This window comes from Syngnathus leptorhynchus, chromosome 14 (genome assembly GCF_054491065.1).
Source record: "Syngnathus leptorhynchus isolate UIUO chromosome 14, UIUO_Slep, whole genome shotgun sequence".
NCBI lineage: Eukaryota > Metazoa > Chordata > Actinopteri > Syngnathiformes > Syngnathidae > Syngnathus > Syngnathus leptorhynchus.
In genome coordinates, this window is record NC_141208.1 from 4,809,344 (window position 1) to 4,831,724 (window position 22,381).

The 22,381-nt window shown below is 45.4% G+C and overlaps 4 protein-coding genes across 4 annotated transcripts in view; 2 read left to right on the forward strand and 2 right to left on the reverse strand.

Moving 5' to 3' along the window:
- Window positions 1-185: 185 nt before the first annotated feature.
- On the forward strand, window positions 186-4,917 carry ripk1l (receptor (TNFRSF)-interacting serine-threonine kinase 1, like). Its single transcript, XM_085930858.1, has 10 exons — window positions 186-664; window positions 1,278-1,434; window positions 1,497-1,634; window positions 1,698-1,929; window positions 2,074-2,223; window positions 2,297-2,373; window positions 2,448-2,523; window positions 2,712-3,284; window positions 3,356-3,502; window positions 3,749-4,917. Exons 1-10 carry the CDS (start codon window positions 504-506, stop codon window positions 4,045-4,047), a joined length of 2,010 nt encoding a protein of 669 aa, XP_085786984.1. The 5' UTR covers window positions 186-503; the 3' UTR covers window positions 4,048-4,917.
- On the reverse strand, window positions 4,411-12,331 carry LOC147046153 (opsin-5-like). Its single transcript, XM_085930866.1, has 6 exons — window positions 11,677-12,331; window positions 8,539-9,367; window positions 7,784-7,946; window positions 7,314-7,441; window positions 6,265-6,599; window positions 4,411-5,606 (listed from the first exon to the last, which is right to left on the reverse strand). Exons 2-6 carry the CDS (start codon window positions 8,624-8,626, stop codon window positions 5,034-5,036), a joined length of 1,287 nt encoding a protein of 428 aa, XP_085786992.1. The 5' UTR covers window positions 8,627-9,367; window positions 11,677-12,331; the 3' UTR covers window positions 4,411-5,033.
- mep1bb (meprin A subunit beta b) lies at window positions 11,714-15,874 on the forward strand. The gene is made up of 14 exons (XM_085930859.1): window positions 11,714-11,780; window positions 11,864-11,882; window positions 11,949-11,999; window positions 12,067-12,110; window positions 12,208-12,286; window positions 12,417-12,534; window positions 12,605-12,783; window positions 13,117-13,335; window positions 13,444-13,596; window positions 13,693-13,908; window positions 14,181-14,648; window positions 14,713-14,892; window positions 14,973-15,105; window positions 15,340-15,874. Exons 1-14 carry the CDS (start codon window positions 11,778-11,780, stop codon window positions 15,554-15,556), a joined length of 2,079 nt encoding a protein of 692 aa, XP_085786985.1. The 5' UTR covers window positions 11,714-11,777; the 3' UTR covers window positions 15,557-15,874.
- The window catches only part of phlpp1 (PH domain and leucine rich repeat protein phosphatase 1), a 28,789-nt gene continuing 22,231 nt past the window's right edge, over window positions 15,824-22,381 (reverse strand). Inside the window, exons 6-17 of the mRNA XM_085930857.1 lie at window positions 22,048-22,275; window positions 21,336-21,538; window positions 21,138-21,198; window positions 20,765-20,860; window positions 20,436-20,591; window positions 20,164-20,364; window positions 19,939-20,101; window positions 19,703-19,833; window positions 19,240-19,353; window positions 18,806-19,000; window positions 18,245-18,473; window positions 15,824-18,073 (exon numbers count right to left, since the gene is read on the reverse strand). Coding sequence (XP_085786983.1) covers window positions 16,754-18,073; window positions 18,245-18,473; window positions 18,806-19,000; window positions 19,240-19,353; window positions 19,703-19,833; window positions 19,939-20,101; window positions 20,164-20,364; window positions 20,436-20,591; window positions 20,765-20,860; window positions 21,138-21,198; window positions 21,336-21,538; window positions 22,048-22,275 — 3,097 coding nt within the window. The 3' untranslated portion in view covers window positions 15,824-16,753. The remainder of the gene's footprint in view (window positions 18,074-18,244; window positions 18,474-18,805; window positions 19,001-19,239; window positions 19,354-19,702; window positions 19,834-19,938; window positions 20,102-20,163; window positions 20,365-20,435; window positions 20,592-20,764; window positions 20,861-21,137; window positions 21,199-21,335; window positions 21,539-22,047; window positions 22,276-22,381) is intronic.

Sequence of the window (22,381 nt, forward strand, 5' to 3'; positions counted from 1 at the left end):
ATGTCAAATATAAAAGGCAAACACAATGGTTTAATCAAGTCTATTTTATTCGCTAGCATCTGTATTTCTTCCAATGAACAGAGTGTGAGTACTTTACTTTAGCCATAGTCCATTTTTAGTTGGACAATGCTCTTATTTATTATGTGCAGCACGATCGAGGCGCAACTATCTGTCCTGCTCTGGAATCGATTTGAATGACTGGCTGTAGTTTGTAAACTGTTGCGTGTTTACTTTTCATCTGCGTCACTTCAGGCAATTCCGGGAAAGGAGAGTTGAATTAACAGATTTTGATGGCCTTTCCCTGCACCACTTTTGCTCGTTCGTTCGTTCGTTGCTTTTAGGACTGTTGCGAAACGTTACCGGGAGCTAATTTAACACTTGTGTTACGATCGAAACTTTGAGTCGCATTTGTGCCTCGCTCTCATGTGACGAGCTCCCTTCCGCGGTACATTCGTTTTTGTTACTAAATTATTACAGCGTTCGGGCTATTTTAAAGTGGAATTATGGCCACTGCTACGCCGTCTTCGCTCCAGCTGCAAGCGACAGATGTGATACGAAAAGAACACCTGGACGAAGGAGCTTTTGGAGATGTATACCTGTGTTATCACGTCCGCCTCGGTACTGTGGTGATGAAGACCTTGTATACGGGCAATCTTCGAAATGAGTATGTATTTTTTGCATTTGTGGGGGATTCCCCGTTTTCGATATGCAAAATTGCACAATGGGATTTTGGATCACGTGCAAGGGAAGACGCTGCAAGGGAACCTTAGATTGTTTTAATCATAATGGTTTTATGAATTGGGGAGGGGTAAAATAGTTTATAATTTTGACAGTCGTCCAGGGAAGTATGTGATCTAGCTTCCGCTGTTGTCTCAAGTTCCTCATTGCTATTGCAGAGCGAAACTGAAACTGATCTGTGACGTAACCTTTGATCTCATATTTGACATGGAACATTTGCATCAACATACTATCTAAACTACAATTTAATTATTGATTATTTAAGTCTACTTTCAATGTCTGTGATATGCTTTGGTCAACAAAATACCCCAAGGCGGCATAAATTCAATGTATTGCTGAAAGTGGCTTGTTGAGAGGTTAGCCAGCAGTAAATAAATAAATCTGCAGACCTGTGGGTACGGTACACATCGCAAAACACAAATACGGCTTTAATTTGGCTATACCTCTGACATTACTGAGAAAGTATATTCAAAACTGACTTGTAGCTGAGCATGTCTGCCATCATGCATCTCTTCTCTATTCTATCCAAATATAACCAGGGATAGTAAGCGCTCTCTGCTGGAGGAAGGTAATATCATGGCGAGCCTGGACCACCAACGGGTGGTCAAGTTGCTAGGCGTTATCATGGAGGAGCGAGGATGCTCTTTGGTCATGGAGTTGATGCCTAGGGGCAACCTGTTGGCCATGCTTGAGAAGGTTAGTGCGACGCCAATTTGTAGTTTACGTATGATGAATTCTAATGCTTTCCTGCTCTGTAGGTTACTGTGCCAGTATCCATCAAGGGGAGAATTATTTTAGAGATCTTGGAAGGGATGGTTTACCTCACCGAGAAGAAAGTCATACATAAGGACATCAAACCGGACAACATTTTAATTGACAAAGATTTTCACATCAAGGTAAAAATGTTCTCCCCGCTATTGCGTGCTTTGCCGCAATCATCGTTGTCCTGCATCGTCCAGATCGCCGACCTTGGCCTTGCCGCCTGCAAGACGTGGAGAAAACTCACCAAGGAGGAATCCCACAAGAGGAGTCACCTGGGCCTGTCAGATAGGACGAGGGCTGCCGGCACGCTAAGCTACATGGCGCCCGAGCACTTGGAGAGCGTCCACGCCGTCTCCACCGAGAAGTCCGACGTCTATAGCTTTGCTATTGTAGTCTGGGTCATCGTCACAGGCAAAGAGCCGTACGCAAGTAAGTTGACATCAAATATCGATTTCTGTTGTATTGCTTCCATCTGCTCCCCTAAAAAACACAGAACCTTCATCGTCATCTGAAAATTGAACCCGAACCAGGAACTCGTCAGATCAAACCGGTTTGCATTTTTGTGTGTTCCAGATGCCAGGAATGAAGATCAGATCAGTCAGTGCGTCCGCAATGGCAACCGCCCAGCGATGGACCTCATTCCCGACCAAACACCGGAAGACATCTCAAACCTCATGGTGAGGTGTTGGGCACACAATCCGCTGCAAAGACCGACATTTCTCGGTAGGCTTGATTTCAGATGTAGCTCGCTACAGAGGCGACCTAAGACTTCCTCACTCGACTCCTTTCCCAACAGAGGCCTACAACCGCTTTCGTCCCTTCTACGAGACCAATCTCGCACCACTTGCGGACAATGATTTAGTTCATCTACAGGTGAATATTTGGCATACATTTGTGTTATGCCCATGACAATATTGCGAATGTCTGAACTCAATATTTCAACGCAGGCTCTGTACGAAGGCCCGGATAAGCTTGTGGAAAAGATGAAGTCTTTATCGATGACTGATGAATATATGTCGACGGGTAAGCCTCCATGTTTATCCGCCACGATTTGAATTTTAGGTATTTCGTCAATGTCTGTTTGATAAATCTTTGCAAGTAATATGTCAGAAGTTCAATTCATTAAGTGAAATATTGAATGATTGCATTGTTCCAAATGCTTCTCATGCTGAAAAATCAAAGCTGATGTGTTTCCTCCTCTTATCTTATAGATGCTCCAGCTTTTCTGGAGAGCACAGTCAAAAGCGTCAACGGGCCGGTCGAAGACAGTGTTGAGGAAAGTGATGCCCTTGGATGTGAGATCAATGTAGCGTCTCTGGCAGCCACCAATGAACCAGACCCAGAAGGCTCTTTAGAGGAAAAACTGCAACAGGAGTTAAACTACCACATACACGGCAGCTACAACCGAGACAGCCCGTCTGACTTTGTTACTAACCAACATCGGAAAAGCGTCCCAGATAGCCTGCTTCATTTTACAAATAACACCCCGAGACAACCAGAGCGCAACACACCCACCATGTCCTCTGTCCAATCCTGGACCAAAGCGGAACCTGTGCAGCCCAGTAGCCAAGACCGCACTGGGTATTCCTGCCTCCAAGAGTCGATGACCACTTCCACACCAAAGTCATCTTTCATCCATACGTTTCCCAGGAACGATTCCTTGCCACCTTTAAATCAGCAACATCCGGATTCCCACTATTTCCGCACGCAGTCCTGGCCTACGTCGTCAGTGCCTGAAACATCAAGGGGTGCTGCTAGCAACTACGGTGCAGCCCTACAGTCCGGTACGTAGACGACCGGGTTCGGTATATGACAATTTGTGATGACACTAACGTTAATTGCCTTGATCTTGAAGGCTTGCTTCACTTCAGCAATGCAAGGGGGATCCAGATCGGTAACAACAACAGCCTCAATATTCACTACGGCAACTCGAAAGTTTCTTCATTTCTTCCGAGTCACGTCTGGACCAGTTCTCAGCTCAACGAAGGAATTCAGAAATATGGTAAGTCAGATGTCGAGATTTAACGGAAACTTGACTCATTCCAGACTCTTGAGTGTAAAGCACATGTTTACATCTTTTTTTTTTTATTGCATATAAACCACAGCATATGATTCAGGTTAACCCAAAATAGTAAATCAAATGGGATCAATGACGGATCCTTGTGGAATACCGCATTTAAAGATTGGTTTGGAATGTTCTCAAATGAGATCAATTACACAAGCCTTACTTTCACTTTTTCACGTGTAGAGGACCGTGTTGTGACCGAAGAGCACCTTGATGTACTGAGGAAAAACATCGGCGCCAACTGGAAGTTTTGCGCAAGGCATCTGGGTTTGAGCGAGGTGGAAATAGAGACCATCGAGCACGACTTCTACTCGGACGGCCTGTCCGAGATGGTGCACCAGACACTGCAACGCTGGAAACAAACCGGAGGGAGTCTCGGCTGTAAAATTGGGACGCTTTGCCGCGCTCTCGAAGGCGCCGTAGACGCTAGCGTGATTCAGAAAATATTGCACATTTGCGCTTCTACTCCCAATATCTCATGAACTTCTTTCTTTTGTAGTTCTCCTCAGATTTGCCAAATTCAATATTCTCTTGTAATAATCATAATAAATCAGCCACAGATAAATCATTTTAAAACTTTACCCAGCGTGAATGTGACCTATAGCCTGTCTGATTTGATCGGAGGCTCGTAATGATATTTTGTCAAGAACACTGAAGGAGCTGGGAAAAGAGTTGATGAATTTTTATACATATATATTTCTTTTGAATCACAAAAACATGTCATTGAAAACAGGTACTGTATATGTAGACTTTTTACGTCAAATACATAAAGGTTCAAGTTCACATTTTATTGCTCTGTACTTACTGTTTTAAATATTTTAGAGATTTTTTTTTTCATGCTGTAATTCCTCAAAAAATGTCTATGCTGTTTTTCCACTTTCTCAATTAAATCAATAAAATGGGCACCTGCGCTCTCTCTCAAAATAAATTTTCCTAATCAGTGACTAATGACCCAATCAATCTGCAAAACAAACACTGTTGTGAAAAAGCATTGTTAAAAAGAAGCCCTGCGTGAGTTTCAAGAATAATCCCATTCTTGGTATTGCTGTTTATTGTGTTCATTAATTAACCCACAGCAACAAACAATAGATAATATTTATCAACATTTGAGTGGAATAATACAAATGTGCAATGCCACTGGTGTTATAATGTGATTCTGTCTTTGAAATGAGCTGTATCGTATAGACACACTTTGTATCTGCTGTGAATGGTTTAATATGTAATATAAATATTTCAACTATGACTGCTCAACTGTTTGCATAAAAAGGTCAAAGTGGACACATGCAGTAAAAACATCTTTCAATGTTGCTAGGGAGAAACACAAATAGACATTTTTTTCTTTTTAGTGACACTTTTGATCTGGGAACACCCTGTACACATTAATATGTCGTGACACCAAGGTTAATATGGTATGCCGTGGCTCTTAATTTCACATTCCTGAACAATATTTTGTGTTTTGCTCATTAAACTATTGGGTAAATGAAGGCCAAGCCACTTTTGCTTGACCCGGAACCATCTCCAAGTTAATGTGAAGACTGTCTGGAGTTCGTTTTGTGCACGTCGGGCACAGGAAGGACCCGGTGCGGCTCACGCTTGGACCGACTCTCTCCTTGAATAATTTTGCATAGGGAGCGGGATTAGCGCCAGCGTCCCTTTGAGGACATCGTCCGGAGCAGCGTTCGACAGTATCCTTGTGACATTTCAGCACGACCACTGGCGGCTGCGTGGACGAGTTGGATAACGGGAACTGCTCAGTCCTTCTTTGGACTAACTGAAGTCTCACCTTGACTCTTGGCTGGCAGCAGCACTTTCCAGTAGAGCTTTTGAGAGCGCTGAGGTTCCTGAAGAATACCTTGCGAAAGTTGGGTCTGAGTGTGAGGTAGATGATGGGGTTGTAGATAGTGGAGGACTTGGCGAACATGGCCGGCATGGCGAAGGCCAGAGGCGGGATGTCGTCGATGTCGCCGAAGGAAGCCCACATGGATACCAGAGCGTACGGGCTCCACGCCACAAAGAAGCCAATGCAGACCGCCACGCTTAGCTGAGGGCACACAACACACACACACGTGAATAGCATTTGAACAAGTGCTTTCAGATAAGATATCATGCAATACGTTTGGTATCTTTGATGATCTATGGATTCAATTTGGGGAAATTTCAGGATAGGTTATTGGTTACTTAATCATTGTGGATGTCTGCTGATGAGTTTATCGGTGGAAGTGGCACTGGCTCCTCATCCATTAAAGTCAATTCGTTTTGATGAAAGCACTATCCAATGTGGCGCCTTGGGTGAGATTTTACTGCGCTCCCTCCCACACATACTCACACACATATTTACATATTCCTGCAAAAGAAATCCAAAAGCATTGTTTATACAATTGTCTTGAATTTCTATGGTAATGTCAATCAATTTAAAAAATAAAATACAGGGCGCCAGATTAACTTTTTTTTTAAATGAGAAGGAGCACGCTTGCTGCTTATTTAAAATTTTGGAGCTGCAACTTGCACACTTTACTTCACATTTCCTAATTCTGCCGATACCAGCCACCGATACTTAAGGGGGAAAAAAAAATCTGCCATTAAGTCCTCCTCGTCAGGAGTTGAATAGTTACACGGAAATGACGCGACCTGATTCCTGCCTTGAAGTTTCATATCATATCTGTTCTTTCATTCAATTCTACTAAAACATTTGTGTTTACCTTGATAATAATAATCTGGATGCTACTCATGTGCATGTGTCTGGAGGCATGATGCTTCATGGTCTTGTGAGACGCGTGGACGGTGGCGAGGATGCCGGCGTAGGACGCCAGCATGACGCCGCACGGAAGGATGTAGCAGAAGAAGAAGAGCACCACTGTGTAGGATCGCGCCGTCGGCAGCTGATTGGACAGACGCCAGTCGATGCAGCAGGCGGTGCCGTAGGGCTCCGGCCCGTACTCGCCCCAGTGGCCCAGCGGGCAGCAAGCGAACAACAACGCGTAGAGCCAAGCGCAGGCGACGAGAAGACGGCCGTGAAAGCAATTGAATCGGTTTCCTGCGGACATAGTACCATGATTTTCGATTCCAGCAATGTGCTCGTTTCAAAGAAAGAAGGCGTTTTGACCTTTTAGAAGAGGATAATTGAAAAAGTGATTCAATTATTTCAGGATCTAATGAGACAATTCAATCAATGGCTGGAGCGAAATAAGAGCTTTTTACTTCATTCAAATATGACGAATGCAGTGGCGACATTGCGGTTCTGTTGCCATACTCATAAAAATGCCACAATACCGCAACACCGATACCACTTGACCAGTTTGACATCTGGTCAACTTTCCGGGCAGGTCGAGTAGCATTCTTGTTGTTAGTCGAGCGAGCGAAGCCTCAGCTCTCTGAAACCCTGAAGAGGTGAAGTGCTGTTGAAAATCGCTATCCGTTCTTAATTGCACCCGATCCACTTGGCGGTGTTGTTTTACTGGAAGTCATTAAATCACACAATGGCAAGCAAATGCAGTTGAACAGTTGGCTTGATCAAAGCCTTCTGTGCCGCCATTGGGGAGCAAAAACATTGTGGAGGTCAAGCAGGGGACTCCATCGCAGCGCATTAAGCAACATCACAAGCAATATTCATCGAGCGCAGCCGGCGGCCTGGCGGGCGGGTCATCAAAGAGGGTTTTAACACGCGGCTCTCGTCGGAGGGATTAGCGAGAAAATCAACAATGGGACATTTAGGGATGCCGCCGTGCATCTTTTTTGGTGGAAGACTTACCGTACAGTGGAAAGCACACTTTGATAAAGCACACCACACTGAGCAGGGTGAGAGTACTCAGACTACAGATGCCAAACAGTATGCCGCAGAAGGCGTAAATGGAGCACGCCGTATTCCCGTATAGCCACCTGCGTGGGAAGGCATTGAGAAAAGCACAATGACGGAGCGGGAAAAGGAGCGTGCATCGGCACGGCACGCACTACTGGTACGGTGGAAACAAATCAAAAGGTGCCTTAAAACAACAATTGACGTCATTGGAAAATCAAGTCGACATCAAATCTTAACTTGAAAAAAAAATAGTGCTGAACAACTCAAATTCACAAACTATTCGAACAAAATATTGATGTATAATCAATTTGGAATACTGATTACTTTATTGCTCATCTTTATGAAAATATACATGAGAAGAGCACTTTGAAAAAAAGATATATATAAAAAAAAAATAATAAGAACACGATAAGACGGGTTACCTGTGGTAAAAGCTGGATGTTACGGCCATGGGGTAGAGAGAGAGAGTCAGGCCCAAGTCGCTGACGGCTAAATTGATGATGAAGAACTCGGCCGGCTTCAGGACGTGTTTTTTCTTGTAGGACACATACAGCAGAGTGCTGTTGCCAAATACCGAGCATATTCCTGCGCCCGGGACCAAAAGTGCAAAAAAAAAAAAAACACATCAGAAAGACTAGACTGACTTAATCTTTTAATCTTTAGCAATAAAAGTACACATTTTATTGCCAAAGATTAAAAGTCAGCTCATTTGAACACTGTTGCTAATCAAAACCAAAACCTCATTAAAAATTGTAATCATTAAGAAGACTTGTTTATACGTGAAATAAAATAAACATAAATATAAACAAATAAAATAAATGAGGATTAAATCTTCTATATTGTGGATCCCAAAGAGAGGCTCTTTGAAAAGTAAATATTGGACAGTCATGTCCCCGTCAAACATGTAAACATGAATGGTGTGTTGTTTTTTTTTCCTCTCGCATGCTTTGGATTATTCTGTGCAACACACAAATTGCATATTTACCCTCGCTCGGGGAAAAAACAATTATTTGTGGATGACCTCATACATACTAAACACGCGTATACAGTCAATGAAACGCAAGCGGCGCCACGATCCACACTACTAAGTAATAGGACTGCTTGTTGTTTACAACTAGCAGCCGAGCAATTTGCAGAGATATCAGGCTGGAAAAAAAGATTTTTTTGTTTTACTCACCAAAAAGAGAATACACCACAGCCACTGTGATGTCCAGAGGCACGGGGATGTTGGACTGGAAGGCGCTATCGTCATTCAGCCATCCCATCTAAACACAACAAATGCATCCATCGCTGATATTTTTTTTTTTTGATTGTTGCCCTTTTTTAAAATTGCGCTTCGGTGAAGTCAAGTGTTGGATTTTCCCTTGTGAATCATTCGGTAGCTAAATTCAGATACAGAAATACACAATGAAGGCTCTACTACTCTATTATTAGGCTGCATAAAAAATGATGTGCCGGGCCTTTAATCATTAATAATGTTTTTAATTCGGTAATTATACTGTGGAGTTTAGATTTAAGACAACCTCAAATTTAAAACTCACCAATATCAAATTCAATGAAAGATTATGTTCAAATAGACTCAATGCAAACTGTCGTGGTCACCAAGGTGACGTTATAGAAGGGGAGATAAGCATTTAATGATTTGTAGCTTGATTAGAACATTTAAATGTATATAATAAGTGAATTAATATACAAAAGATTTGTTTTTCTTTCTTTCATTGGAAAAAAAAAATCTCACTTGTTTAAATTGTGTGTCACACAATTTGATTATACTTGTTCAATAAGACTCGTTCAAAAACAAAATATCAGGGAGGTCATAATGTCACCATGAAAACAAATTTGAACATTAGGAACACCGTTAAAATGCTGCCGTCGTTCTTACCTTGCGTCTTCATGGACGTTCCAATTGGCCTCAAATAAGTTCCTGAATCAATTTGGGGGGGGGAACAAAATGCCACTGGAGGGATGGGTGACGTGTCGGCTCCCAAAAAAGTGTCCCGGATGCGCTGAGAAGCAAAGATGACAGCATTTGAATGTCAGATGCTCCTGACACACACTTTGAGAGAGAGAGAGAGAGAGAATGTGATGGAGAAGCTGCTCTGCTCTCCAGTGAGCTTCTCAGCACCTCTCCACCAAGCCCCCCCCCATCCCCAGTGCGACGCCCACAGACTCCAGCGTGATGACGCCAGCAGCCGCAATATCCATTCTACTGTAGTTTTAAGAGACATTGACTCCAACAGTTCTCTAACCTCTTTTTTTTTTTTAATAGTCAAAAACAATGACCTCAGTTTCGTTTTAAACTGTGACACAACTCGTTAAGTGAACTGAATTGAATATTTGGGGATACATGTTGCATCTGCATCGCCACCGTAGCCAAGATTGGCATTTCCAAGCTTTGGACCCGAGGGTAAAATACAGACTGAACGAAAGGGGTCCAAGGAATGACCCTTGAGGGACCCCAAATGTCATTGGCATTTGCTTTTTCCCACTTCCTGAGTTTCCAAGCTGCTTAACAGAATATTATGATCAACGATAACAAATGCTGCATTAGGAATCAGTGAGTCTAATACTAACACCTATCCTAGGCTTTTGTTATTCCATTTTCTTTTTAATTAATGGTGTCGATTGTTTTCCAACAATGTTGCAACACAACAATTACTTAAGGTTGCTGGTTGATTTCCACGGCTCATCTTTTTATTTCTGTAGCCTTGAGTGATTTTCCCGCCAGGGTTATTCATTTAGTGAGTAACGCGCTGCCTCAAAAAGCGCCACAGGCAGATGCGGTTGAAGTAACCAGGGCTCTTTGAAAGATGGTGCTAATTTACAATATGGCATTTTGCCCCACGTGTCACCAGATGCTCAATGAGATGGCCTCAAGCACAATAACAACTGGATGTTTTGTTGTTTGTTGAGTGGGGAGCAACCTCGCCCCCAACCTTCCAGGTTCCAAGTACAGGGTCATGAAATTCAAGGAATTTGTTTGGTATAGCTGGATCTTAGTTCTATTCTATATTAATCTTTTTTTCTTTTTGAACACAATTTTTTATATATATATATTTTTTTATATTCAATCTTGTCTAATTTTAAAAAGTAAAAATAAAAACGGTAACATTTGATTTTCGTCTCAATTGCTGATTAAAAAAAAGTAGGTCACTTGTGCATTTGTAGTTAAGTGTCACATTAAGAACATCAAGGAGAAACAAATAGAAGAGGTATTGGACACAACCTCCTGATTTTTTAGGTCACTCTCAGGACACCGAATCGACTGATGTAGCCATCTTAGATCTTGGAAGCCCAAAGACCACCACAACAGGCCAGTTTGAATCGATTCACTGCTCTCACAGTGACAAGACGTGAACGGGGCATTTTAGGTCACATCACTAAATGTTTTTTTAAAACATATATTATAAATACACATATATATATATATATATATATATATATATATATATATATATATATATATATATATATATATATATATATATATATATATATATATATATATATATATATATATATATATATATATATATATATATATATATTATTGAATCGCCATCTTCAATATATATATATATATATATATATATATATATATATATATATATATATATTTGTTTTTTATTAAATAAGTCTTTTTAATTATGATTTTTTTTTAGGTGAGATATATGTAAATTTGGGGGATTGTATCTGTGATTATAAAACAAATTATATCCCAGCTGTGGTTTTATTTACTATCAGTTTTAGACCATATTAGATGTTTGCTTTTTTTTAGCTCACATTTTCAATTATTCTATTTTAGGTCACATCTATAGTTTTTTTTTTTTTTTTTTTTTTTAATATTATTCTTAGGTCTCATTCAGCTGCTCATTTTGCAAAAAATAAAGGAACCTCATCAGTCTTACTCCATTAGCTACATCTCTGCCTGAGCTCCTATTTAAGTGATATAAAGCATAGTGCCCCGAAATATCAATAAGTAATCAGCGGCATCTAAAATAACCATTGAGTTTGTATGCTTTTGACGGCCGACTTTGTTGCCGTTTGCTTTGGCCCCCATTTACAGCACATTTTCTAGGCTGCCATTATTCACAACACAGTGAGACACAAAATTGAAGTTTAAAAAAACCCCAAAAAACAATCCTCTTCAACAGGACACGTAAAGATTTTTTAAGCAGATAGCAGAGCCATTTGAAGTGATCGAATCATTTTGACCTTTTGGTAAGATATCAATCATTCACTTGTGCATCACGTGCATTCTATGAAATTCCCATCACGCAAGCAACTTTTGCACATGAAATGAGCGCTCACTTACCACGGCATCATTAATTATTGCTGGTCATGGCGGGAGGAACATGTGTGGTCGTATCCTGGGTGCTTCACATTGTGCTTTTGTTGCGTGGCGCCGCACTGTGCATGGTGAGAAAACACAAAGAAAAAAAAAACCATCTGTATTTATTATATGGTCATTTCATTTTTTTTTTTTTACTTTACTTCTTTAGCCCACCGAAATAATACCGGGTAAGTAAGTGACAGTTCCCACGGTGAGTTTTCTACTCCCGAGACTAACGGTGAATTTGATCGCAGATTTTGATGTCGATGGCGGACGAGATCTCGACATTTTTGAAATCAATGAAGGTACGTGTACTTGAAAAATAATCCTCAAACTTTTCAAACATTTCATTGTTGTGCTTTGGCTTCACAGAAGCAGGATTAAATCTAGTAGAAGGCGACATTGTGCTTGGCGAGGTTTGTGTGTGTTCCTCATTCAATATTATTATTCGTATTCATTTTGGGGAAGAGTATTTCATTTTGCTCTTGCACGCTTCTCATTTTTAATCCACAGAAACAAAGTCGGAATTCTATAATAGGTGAAAAGTACAGGTGGCCCACGACTATCCCGTACCACATGGGGGATGACCTTGGTGAGTACACTTTTATCATTATTATTATTATCATCATCATCATTATGATATTATCAACATCATCTTCATTATTATTACTATTATTATTATTGTGCATTATAATATGATATGAGGTGGTTTTGCCGTACAGAAATCAATGCAAAAGGTGTGATCCTGAAGGCTTTTGAGCAATATCGCCTGAAGACCTGCATCGACTTCAAACCGTGGAGCGGAGAACCAAACTACATTGGCATCTTCAAAGGAAGCGGGTGAGTTGCTTGAGCCGCATTTGAAGATGGCGAGTCATATAACGAATGGATTTTCTCACCGTTCTTCGAGGTGCTTCTCCTCGGTGGGCAACCAGCGCATCGGAAAGCAACGGCTGTCCATCGGGAACAACTGCGACCGCATCGCCACCATCGAACATGAGTTCTTGCACGCGTTGGGCTTCTGGCACGAGCAGTCCAGAGCGGACCGGGACGACTACGTGCAAATCATGTGGGATCGCATCACAGAGGGTAAGCACGAGATTTTAGGAACAGCTCAGTGCAAACAAACACAATGGTGAGTTTTATATCGGACATCATTAAATTATACGACCTGTTGGGTTGTGGGGTGTCATAAATGACTTTTTGCGTGATTGTTGTTGATAAGAAACGCAAACGTGGCAAAACTGCACTGCCGTTTATCCACGAAGTCAATAATAGCTGCTATTAAAGTGGAGAGAACTTTGATTAATTGCCCTATCGAGCAATAAATATGACGTTGAGTACGATACACCCAAAAGAAGGCATTCGAACAGGGGTGTGTCGACTTTTTCTATCCACGGCCTCGTTTTGTGCGGCATCTAGGTCGAGAGAACAACTTCAAGATTCACAACGACACCACCTCCAGCTCACTGGGCATCCCCTACGACTACGGTTCCATGATGCACTACAGCAAGACGGCCTTTCGAAACGGCTCGGAGCCAACCATCGTCACCAAAATCCCCGCCTTCGCCGACGTCATCGGCCAGAGGATGGAGTTCAGCGACAACGACCTGCTCAAGCTCTCCCGCCTCTACAACTGCAGTGAGGACAATGGCTTTTATTGTCCCGCTTGATGTTAATCTGACGGTTGACGCTGGCCGGAGTAGAAGAATGACTTTACAGCCGTTCAAAGGTGACTTTGTCTTTCAGCTCGGGGCTCCACCTTTCTGGATTCGTGCGACTTTGAAAGGGAAAACATCTGCGGGATGATTCAGGGAACCGGCGACCGGCAGGACTGGCACAGGTTATCCAAAGCGGCAGGCGGTCCTGACACGGATTACTCCAACATGGGCAAATGCACCGGTGAGAGGAGCCGTGTGAAAAAAATCGATTTATTTTTCTTCTCCTGAAAAGTGACCCCAGGCTAGAATTTGATTTCAATGGACTGTTTATCTTTAGGTTCTGGCTATTTTATGCACTTCAACACGAGCGAGGCCAACGCCGGCGACACGGCTCTTCTCGAGAGTCGAATCCTGTACCCCAAGCGAGGTTTTCAATGTCTGCAGTTCTTCTTCTATAACAGCGGCGGCCTCAATGATTCGCTCAAGATCTTGGCGCGGGAGTACGACACAGCTAACCCTGCTGGGAAACTGCGTTTGATCACCACCATTGACGGTGAATGTCACTCTTTCACTTTGGTGCAAACTGGGTCAGGGTTGTCTAACCTGTGGTCGGTGGGCCAAGTACGGCCTACAAGAGCATTCAATCTGACCTATTAGCCAAGTTGAGAAACTCATTTCATCAGCCACTAATCTATCAGAAAAAAATAATCTGCACATTTATTTAGCCGAAGACCAAAGAGACAAAAAACCTTGAAACCACCAATCGGAAAAAGATTTTCTACCCTTGGTTGGTTGACCAATAAACAAACTCATGTGACGTAACAGGACCCCCTCAGGACCTGTGGCAGCTTCACCACGTCAGCCTGAATGTCAAAAAGAAGTTCCGCGTGGTCTTCCAAGGAACCAAAGAAGGTGGGGGACCATCTTCAGGCGGATTATCTCTGGATGACATCAACATCTCGGAGACCGTGTGTCCCGAGTTTGCGTGGCGTGTGAAGAACTTCAAGCAAGTGTTGGAGAACACCCCGACGGGCACGGCCTTCTACAGCCCACCTTTCACCTCCAAGGAGGGCTACAGGTTCCAAATGAAGCTTTACCCCAACGGGAAGAGCAACTCCTCGGCGCAAATGGCGGCTTACGTGAACCTGGTGGCCCGCGAGGGGGACAAAGGGCAAACGTGGCCTTGCCCCTGGAAGCAAATGACCATGATGCTCATGGACCAGCACCCTCACATCCAGAAGCGCATGTCCAACCAGCGCAGTGTCACCACCGACCCCAGCAAGATGTCTTCAGGTTGGCACGTGAAATCGGCGCTTCCCGTGATTGACTCGTGTTTAACATCTACCCCGTCCGTTAGTCTCAAACAAGCTCTTCTGGGACGACCCTCGAAAGGTGGGCGTGGAGGTGACCGGCGAGGACGGCTCAAAGTACTTCAGAGGGCCGGGCAGCGGTACCTCGGCGTACCTGACCCATCTGAGAGCCAAGAGTAGGGATTTCATCAAGGGAGGAGACGCCATCTTTCTCCTCAGCATGGAGGGTAACTTCGTAAATTGTTTGCTTATCCTTACTGTCTTTAGATTCATTCGAATGAAATGGAACATTGCTGTTCCTCTTCAGACGTGTCTCATTTGACTACAAGCCAACCGTTGCCCAGCACCACGAGAACTCCACCAACCACCAGCACTGGAGTCTGCGTACAGTGCCAGAATGACGGCGTGTGCGTACAGGAAAACGGGAAGCCTGTTTGCAAGTGAGGTCACGCGACACACGCACTACGTTAGCCGCTATTTGTTGTTAGACTCGGAACTATAAACGTCAACGGGACATCATTTAGCTCCAGGTTTAAATGGAAAAACGTCCACCCGCCTTTAAGTTCAGAATCAGGAAATGCAATCTTAACCACAGGAGATAAGACGTAATATCGCCGGCGGAGGTGAAGCGTTATCATGCTGCGATGTGATTGGATCACTCACTTTTTCCACAGGTGTGCCGTGGGGGCCGACTGGTGGTTCTACGGCGAAAGCTGCCAGCATAAAGGCTCGACGGCCGACAACAACATCCTGGCATTGGCCTCCTCGTTGTCCGTGCTGGGCGTCATGCTGGTGGTGACCGTGACCACCGCCGTTTGCCTGAAGAAGAAGTACAAAAAGCAGTGTTATGAAAACAACCTCGTCATGGGGAACAGGGGCATAATAGCATGAACTGCCCCTCGTTAACTATTCCATGTGACTTACTTCAGTTTTGTCCGATTTATTCCAAACACAAAACACCCGGACTCTTTGATTTTTATATTCACAAATTTTAAAATTTATTATACCAAAGACGGGAACATCTGCGTTGTCTCTTTTCCACGTGGATATATATTTGTTTTGTATTACTGAACTCGACACCATCATGCCGGTGGTAACAATTACTGCTGGAAGGGGGGGTTGTGTTATGAAAATAGAATGTCAATCTTCATGTATGTGTAGAAAAAAAAAAAAAAAAAAAAATCAGTCTATTAGTGTTCATTAGATACAGTGTCGACTACAGAGCATTAAAATCAAAGAAAGAGGGGAGAAGAGTTGTACTGTTGTTGCTTGACATGTTTTGAACTACAATTGCGCACTTGTGTGTTGTTGTTTTCGTAAGTCGAAACCTTCTATAAAAGAGGGGAAGGAGTCACGGTCAACCTCCAGACGAGCAAATGCCTTCAATTTCCGACACGATTTGAAGGCATTTGCTGGCCTTCGCTGACATTGATCCTTTAGAAGCGTCTGTATACAACATTTCTCTTATTTACAATCATTGGAAAAAAAAACACAAATCACCATTTCTCTCAGAGAAGATTAGTAAAAGTGACTGAGTCACCATATAGAGTATGCAACTCCTAGGAGTTAGTATTCATAGTTTCTACCCAAACAAAAATACAAATAAAAGGTCTATGCCACTTGACAGGCCGAGCGAGAGCCAGGAATTACTGAAGAAATACAGTATCTTAAGTGCCCTTATCTACAACGTGTGGTGTTACCGGTGTACCATTCCACAAAGTTGAGAGTAAAAACATGATGTGTGTGTTGCTCTTCAAAAGCTTTGCGAGTCAAAACGATATGGTGAGTTCAAACGAGTTCAACTGAAGCGTGGGATGCAAATTAACACGCACGCATGTCTACAAAAAAAAAAAGACTAGTATTGGTTACTGGGGTGTGGAAGGGGGGGAAAAAAACCCAAAACAATGTTCCATTGATTGAATGAACAAAAGAGTCCGGTTTCATTAAAGGGCTCATCTGCGTGTTTTCCAATCAGGGAGCAAAATGCAAAAGAACATAAAGGCAGTTTGGGTAATGAGTCTGGAGTACTCAGGGGTGCGTGTCGTCATGGTGATGATGTCATGCTGAGATGAGGCTGTAGCTGGCGTTCTAGAGCGGGGTGTCAAAGTAGTCCGCCGGCTGGTCCGACCCGGGCGGCTTCTGCTGCTTCTGCTGATGCTGTTTCATGATCTCTTTAACCTCCTCCTCCAACTCAGGGGGGATGATGAACTGGTCGTCCGGGTCGGGTTGCGCCGGGGCGGTGAAATACCCGCCGGACTTCTTGGAAGGGGCGTCGGCGGCCACTTCGATGAGGTTGTGACTCTTCTCCTGGCGAGCCACCGAGCCGTTGGCCCGCCACTTTCCGGATGTCGTTTTGGCGCCGTCTCCGCCGCTTTGCCACGCCTCCTCCTTCTCCGGCCCGGTCTCATTGCCCGCTACGCTCATGTCCGCTCCTTCTTCGGGGGGCTCGGGGGTGCACGGCGGCGGAGGAGGCGGCGGCGGAAGTGAAAGCAGGCCGCGCTCGTGGCCAAAGAAGGAAGACGCTTGCGGCGAGGAGGTCGACTCGAATTTGAGGCAGTGAACATCCGCTTCGACTTCCACCCGGCTTCCGTTGGAGAAAACGCCGGCGATGGGCTCCTCGTCCTCGCTGTCCAGCCCGTTGTCGGAGAGAGCGCTGGAGAAGGTGGCGCTGGACAGCTGGCGCTGGAAGGAGCTGGCCAAGCAGGCGGGGTGAAGCGCGCAGCAGCCGCGGGCTGAGGGCAGCTCGGGGCCGTTGAACAGATACTGGCAGGGTTGGGCGGCGGCGTGGACCTGCTGCTGCAGCTGCTGCTGCGGTGGCGTCATGGGGTGGGCCTGGTGGTGCAGGTGCAGGGAAGGGTGGTGGCCCGGCTCGTGGAGCAGCACCAGGGAACTCTGCGGGGGTTCGTCGGACGAGGCGGTGGAGCCCACCTCGCTGCTCATCTCGCTGGTGCTGATCTCACTGCTCATCTCGCTGCAGGACGACGGCGGCACGGGCAGGGAGCCGTCCGAGGGGCGCTCCTTGATGCCCGCGGAGGACGCCGACGCCGGGTAGGGGCCCAGGCCGGGGCTGGGAGGTGGCCGGGGAGGGTCCGAGCAGCAGCAGGAGCAGCAGTCTTCGCTGACGCTGAGCTGGACCACCACGGCGCTGAGGCTGTCCGTACAGCCGTAGCCCTGCGCCAGCGTGCACAGCTTCTTGGCGGCGGCCAAGCCGTCGGGCACGTTCCGCACCGCCTCCACCGCCTCGCCGGGAGACACGGCGTCCCACAAGCCTCGGCTGCCCAGGATAAAGAATTCGTCCTGCGGGGTGAGTGTGACTGTCTGCACGTAGGGTGACGGGATGACAGACGGATAGAGGAAGGAGTAGCCCATGATGCGCGTGGAGTCTGTCACGCCGTTGACTTTGTTGTCCTGCGGGGGAAGTTACAAAATATATTTAGAACGTGGTTTGCTGCAGCTTCCAGGACTTAGACTTTTTTGTTGTTGTTCCAATTAGACTTCAGCCTCCATCGCAAAGCTTTTGGCACCATCTTCTGGCATCTAAAGGTCTTGTAAAGTATGACAGTCACACATTCTCCTTACCTCCGTGACAATGGCACGGTGCTGCCTGATCCGGCGATATTCCTCCTCCAGGCCGACATTGTGGAGCAGGGAAAGGGACAGGGGCTTTCCGTTGCGGCACAGGATGGCCTGACACTTGCCCACATTGGCGGCCGTGAGAACGAAGCAGCCGCTGGGGTCGGTGGGATCGTGGCGGATGTGACACAGAGCTGCCGAGCCGCCCAGCTTCTGCCCGGCCGTTCCCAGCTTCCTGCGATGGTAGCAAGGGAGCAGCCGCGATTACGGATCCAGTCAAGTTTGGGAGCTAAGCTTTAACTCAAAGTCATGTGAATTACAACGAGTGGTGGGAAAATAACACTTTAAATTGGCTTCATGGACCAGTTGTTGTATTCTTTGACTCCTCTAGATGGCACTGTAGATTTAAGAAATGGCAAACCACCTTGAGCGCCCAATAAACACAACTGGTTCATGAATCTTAATTTTCGACAGTGCTTATTCTCATTAAGGTCACAAGTAATAATAACAATAAGTCATCAAATTTATCACAACACATTCGTAGATGCTTTTAAACACGAGACGGACCTTTGCATAACAAGGAACGTGTTGGTCATGTAGTCCTCTTCGCTCTTGGTCTTGTGCAGCTCCTCCGCCAGAACATCGTTCATGGTGCACTGCAACAGGTAAGGCACCTCCACGTTCCTGTCGCCGTCAAACACGCCGTAAAGAGCCTCGCGACTCCCGCAGAACCTGTTTACCGACAACGCTGCCACACACAACCTGAAAAGGAAAGTGAAGGGTCGACATGTGTCTTCTGCTCGCTATCGATTACGCGGCAGGCTGATAACCATGGTAACGAAGCTACTCCAACCCGTATATTGAGCGAGAGACGCAGGCACGGCTCGCTTCTTTTTTTTTTTCCTTTGTCCGTGCGGAGATGTTTTCTATCAGCACCCTTAATAAAGTCGTGAGCCTCCACTGATCCCCCCCCCCCTCCATTATTGACTGATTAAACTCACTTGTTTTTGACACCCGAGGCCTCCGTGTAACCGTGACTCCACACAGCGGGCCCGCCAGGTGCCTCGTTCGATGAAAAGGTCGGCGGAGGATCAATACGAAAGCAGCGAATATTACTGAAAGAGCAACAAGAAAAGGAGCAAATTTAGCTGTCTTGCGTAGAAGCGAGAAGGAAAAAAACAAAACAAAGGTAGGACTAAAAGCAAGCACATGCTAAAAGTCCAAGCCCTTTTTCCCCCTTAGATTAATTCAGATGTATATTTTCATTTCATATTAATTTACTTCATTAATTGGTTAATTGAGTCAGTGTAAACAATATAAAGAGTAACAAGACATAAATATACTTTGATATAACTGAATGGAAATTCATCATTTTAATACTTAATAATGTATTCAAATCTCCTTGAACTCGTCTGTTGGTTTTAAAAATCCAGTGTGGCCCTGGGCACCAAAAAAAAACCTCACTTGAGCTGCTCAAGGGTTTTGTGGTCCAGGTTGAGACGAGGATTTCCAGTTAGGTCCAGTTCCTGAAGCTTTGGAGGCAAATTCTCCGGCAGCGTGATCTCGCTCAGCTCGTTGCAGCTCAGATCCACGCACTGACGTCAGAGGAAGATGTGCAAACGCTCAAGCAAAATGATTGGCAAGCTTTCGGCACAATTTTGAACGGAGCTCCCGTTGCCGTGTATCTTATGTGGCCTTACTTTCATTTCCATCAGCTGCATGACTTCAGGAAAGACCTCGATGGAGTTGGAGTGGGCGATGAGCGTGTGCATACGCCGGCAGTTCATGATGGTGGTGGGCACAGTTTTCAGCGTGTTGCCACTTAGGTCCACCTCCTCCAGCTCTTCCAGCTTGGCCATTTTGCTGGTGGAGTGAGGACAAAGTATTTATATCGTTGATCCAACTTTGGTGTCAGTGAGCGTTACCTTGCCGGGAAGGTCTGGAGATGGTTGTAGGCCATGTGAAGGACCCGAAGGTGCGAGTGGCCCGTTAGCATGGGAACGCATTTGTCCGTCAGGCGGTTGTTCGTCAGATAGAGCTCTTGCAGGATGCTGTGGCTCTCTTCGGACAGCGCGGAGGGAGGCAGGTGCTCCAGTTTATTGGCTGAAGCGTTCACGCATCGTAAACTGGAAACGCAATGACGAGATTATGACAAAAGAAGTCACACTGAAAATTCTTCTCATTCTTGCAGCCCTACCTGACACATTTGAGAAACAGGTTGCAAGGCAGCTCCACCAGTTGATTGTGGTGCACATCCAAAACTTCCAGCAGGGGGCGCTCCACCCTTTCAGGCAGCGTCTGCAACTGGTTGTGTCCAACGCTCAGCTTCCTTAGGCTGCAGCTGCAAAACAACCTGCGGCATCGAGCAGCAGCACCCAGATGGTTTTGTTAGAAAACCACCAGCATGCATGCATACGCATATAGGGGAGCTGTGCTGCATACAAAGGGGCTTCTACAATTTGGGGGAAGCGAGTGTCTGATGTGATTTATGACCCTCGGAGCCTAATTCCATTTAGAGAGACTCACCGCGCTGGGAGCTCGCCGACCAGGTTGTGGCTGGCGTCCAGCACTTCCAGTTTCTTCGCTTCGCACAGCCAGTCTGGCAAAGACTCCATAAGGTTCCTTTGGAAGGAGGGGGCAGAGAAAAAAAAATAGGGTGATGATGATGACAAATGGTGTGCGATTTGTGAAAGTGCGGCAGCTAATATTTCTTCCGTGTGTGCTTAATTCACAACGGTGTCAAGAAGAAGCGTTTTCAAGGCCGAGATTCTGATTAAGTGCTTTGAAACATAAATCCGACTCAAAGATTACTGTCTTTCCCACTGACCTCACGTTCCACATTTCACATTAAAGGTCATTTTATCTTCTCGCGCACATGTGCGCTTGGTATTTTTCTCACCGTGAGATGTCCATGTAGCTAAGATTAGAGGGCACGGGACTGACATCCAGGCTCTGCAGCTCTGCGGGGAGAAACGCAGACCCATTAACCTACAGCAAGGACGTCTACGAAAAACAGGTAGCCGGCAAAATGGACGGGAGACGAGCGCCATGTTACATATTCACTGGGTCTGAAAGGAAGGAGGAGCTTGGGACCCACCGTTGTTGGAGGCGTAGATGCCCTTGAGAAGGCAGCCCTTCACCTTGAGGACGGCGATTCGGTTTCTCTCGCAGTGAAGCACCTCCAGGCGGGGAAACACGGAAGCATCCAGCTGCGTCAGTCGGTTGTCCCTCACGTCCAGCTGGGTGACGTGCCGTAGCAGGTCAGGCTCATCCGTCACCATGTTGGAGATCTTATTCAGCCTGGCGGAACATAGAACACGTGTTCAAAAGCGGGCATATTAGGTGAAAAATTCTTTTTTTAATCGCTTGTATGCAAATCCAAATCGTTGAGTGGCTGCCAAACACATCGTTCATACTTGACTTTCATTCAATGCAACGAGAATGAAAATTTGAACCTAAAAGCACCCAACGGCGAGCCAAACATGGCCGCCCCGCCCCGTTTGAAAACCCGTGATTCAAAAAGTACTCCGATGCTGACGTGCACAAAAGCAACTGCCCTATAAACTCTTCCACGTGAGCATGTCGCAAGCACGTTTGTTTTACCGATTCTTTTTACTGATTGAGCAAAGTTACAAGGAGTGAGGCATTAACTTGCAAAATAGTGCAAGTCATTGCAACTTAACCTATGGCGGCCAGACAGCCGTCGGAGTCACAACAAGCAAATCATTTCCTGATTCTCTGCGGTCTGGCTTCTATTCCTTTCCATCATGAGGGGCACAATCAAAGTTCAATCTCCTACAAAGCGCTACCTGAGATCGACGTGTTTGACACGGAGCAGCCGGAAGTTCTGCAGGGTAAGCGTCTCCAGGTTGTTGCCGGCCATGCACAGCTTCTCCATGCAGGCCAGCCGCTCCAGCACCTGCGGCACGTGGCCAAACTGGTTGAAGGAGAGGCCCAAGTACGAAAGCTTCTGAAGGGTGCCCAGCTCCTCGGGGAGTTCCGTCAGGCTGTTGCCGTCCAGCAGAAACGTCTGCAAACTGTGTGGGTGGGGGGGAATTAATGAAAAGGAAACCAATGATTAGTGCCTATGAAGCAATGAAGTTGCATAAAACGACCAGCAGGTGGCGTCAAGCATCCAAGCGG

What these genes read in the sequence shown, in the direction of transcription:
- ripk1l (XM_085930858.1), top strand. Translation starts at nt 504, where the DNA reads ATGGCCACTGCTACGCCGTCTTCGCTCCAGCTGCAAGCGACAGATGTG. An exon ending in ATGATTTAGTTCATCTACAG is followed by an intron (nt 2,374 to 2,447) that starts GTGAATATTTGG and finishes ATTTCAACGCAG; the next exon opens with GCTCTGTACGAAGGCCCGGA. An exon ending in CGAAGGAATTCAGAAATATG is followed by an intron (nt 3,503 to 3,748) that starts GTAAGTCAGATG and finishes TTTCACGTGTAG; the next exon opens with AGGACCGTGTTGTGACCGAA.
- LOC147046153 (XM_085930866.1), bottom strand. Translation starts at nt 8,626, where the DNA reads ATGGGATGGCTGAATGACGATAGCGCCTTCCAGTCCAACATCCCCGTG. An exon ending in TGTGGTGTATTCTCTTTTTG is followed by an intron (nt 7,947 to 8,538) that starts GTGAGTAAAACA and finishes TCCCGGGCGCAG; the next exon opens with GAATATGCTCGGTATTTGGC. An exon ending in ACATCCAGCTTTTACCACAG is followed by an intron (nt 7,442 to 7,783) that starts GTAACCCGTCTT and finishes CTTCCCACGCAG; the next exon opens with GTGGCTATACGGGAATACGG.
- mep1bb (XM_085930859.1), top strand. An exon ending in CATTTTTGAAATCAATGAAG is followed by an intron (nt 12,000 to 12,066) that starts GTACGTGTACTT and finishes TTGGCTTCACAG; the next exon opens with AAGCAGGATTAAATCTAGTA. An exon ending in TTTGATCACCACCATTGACG is followed by an intron (nt 13,909 to 14,180) that starts GTGAATGTCACT and finishes GTGACGTAACAG; the next exon opens with GACCCCCTCAGGACCTGTGG.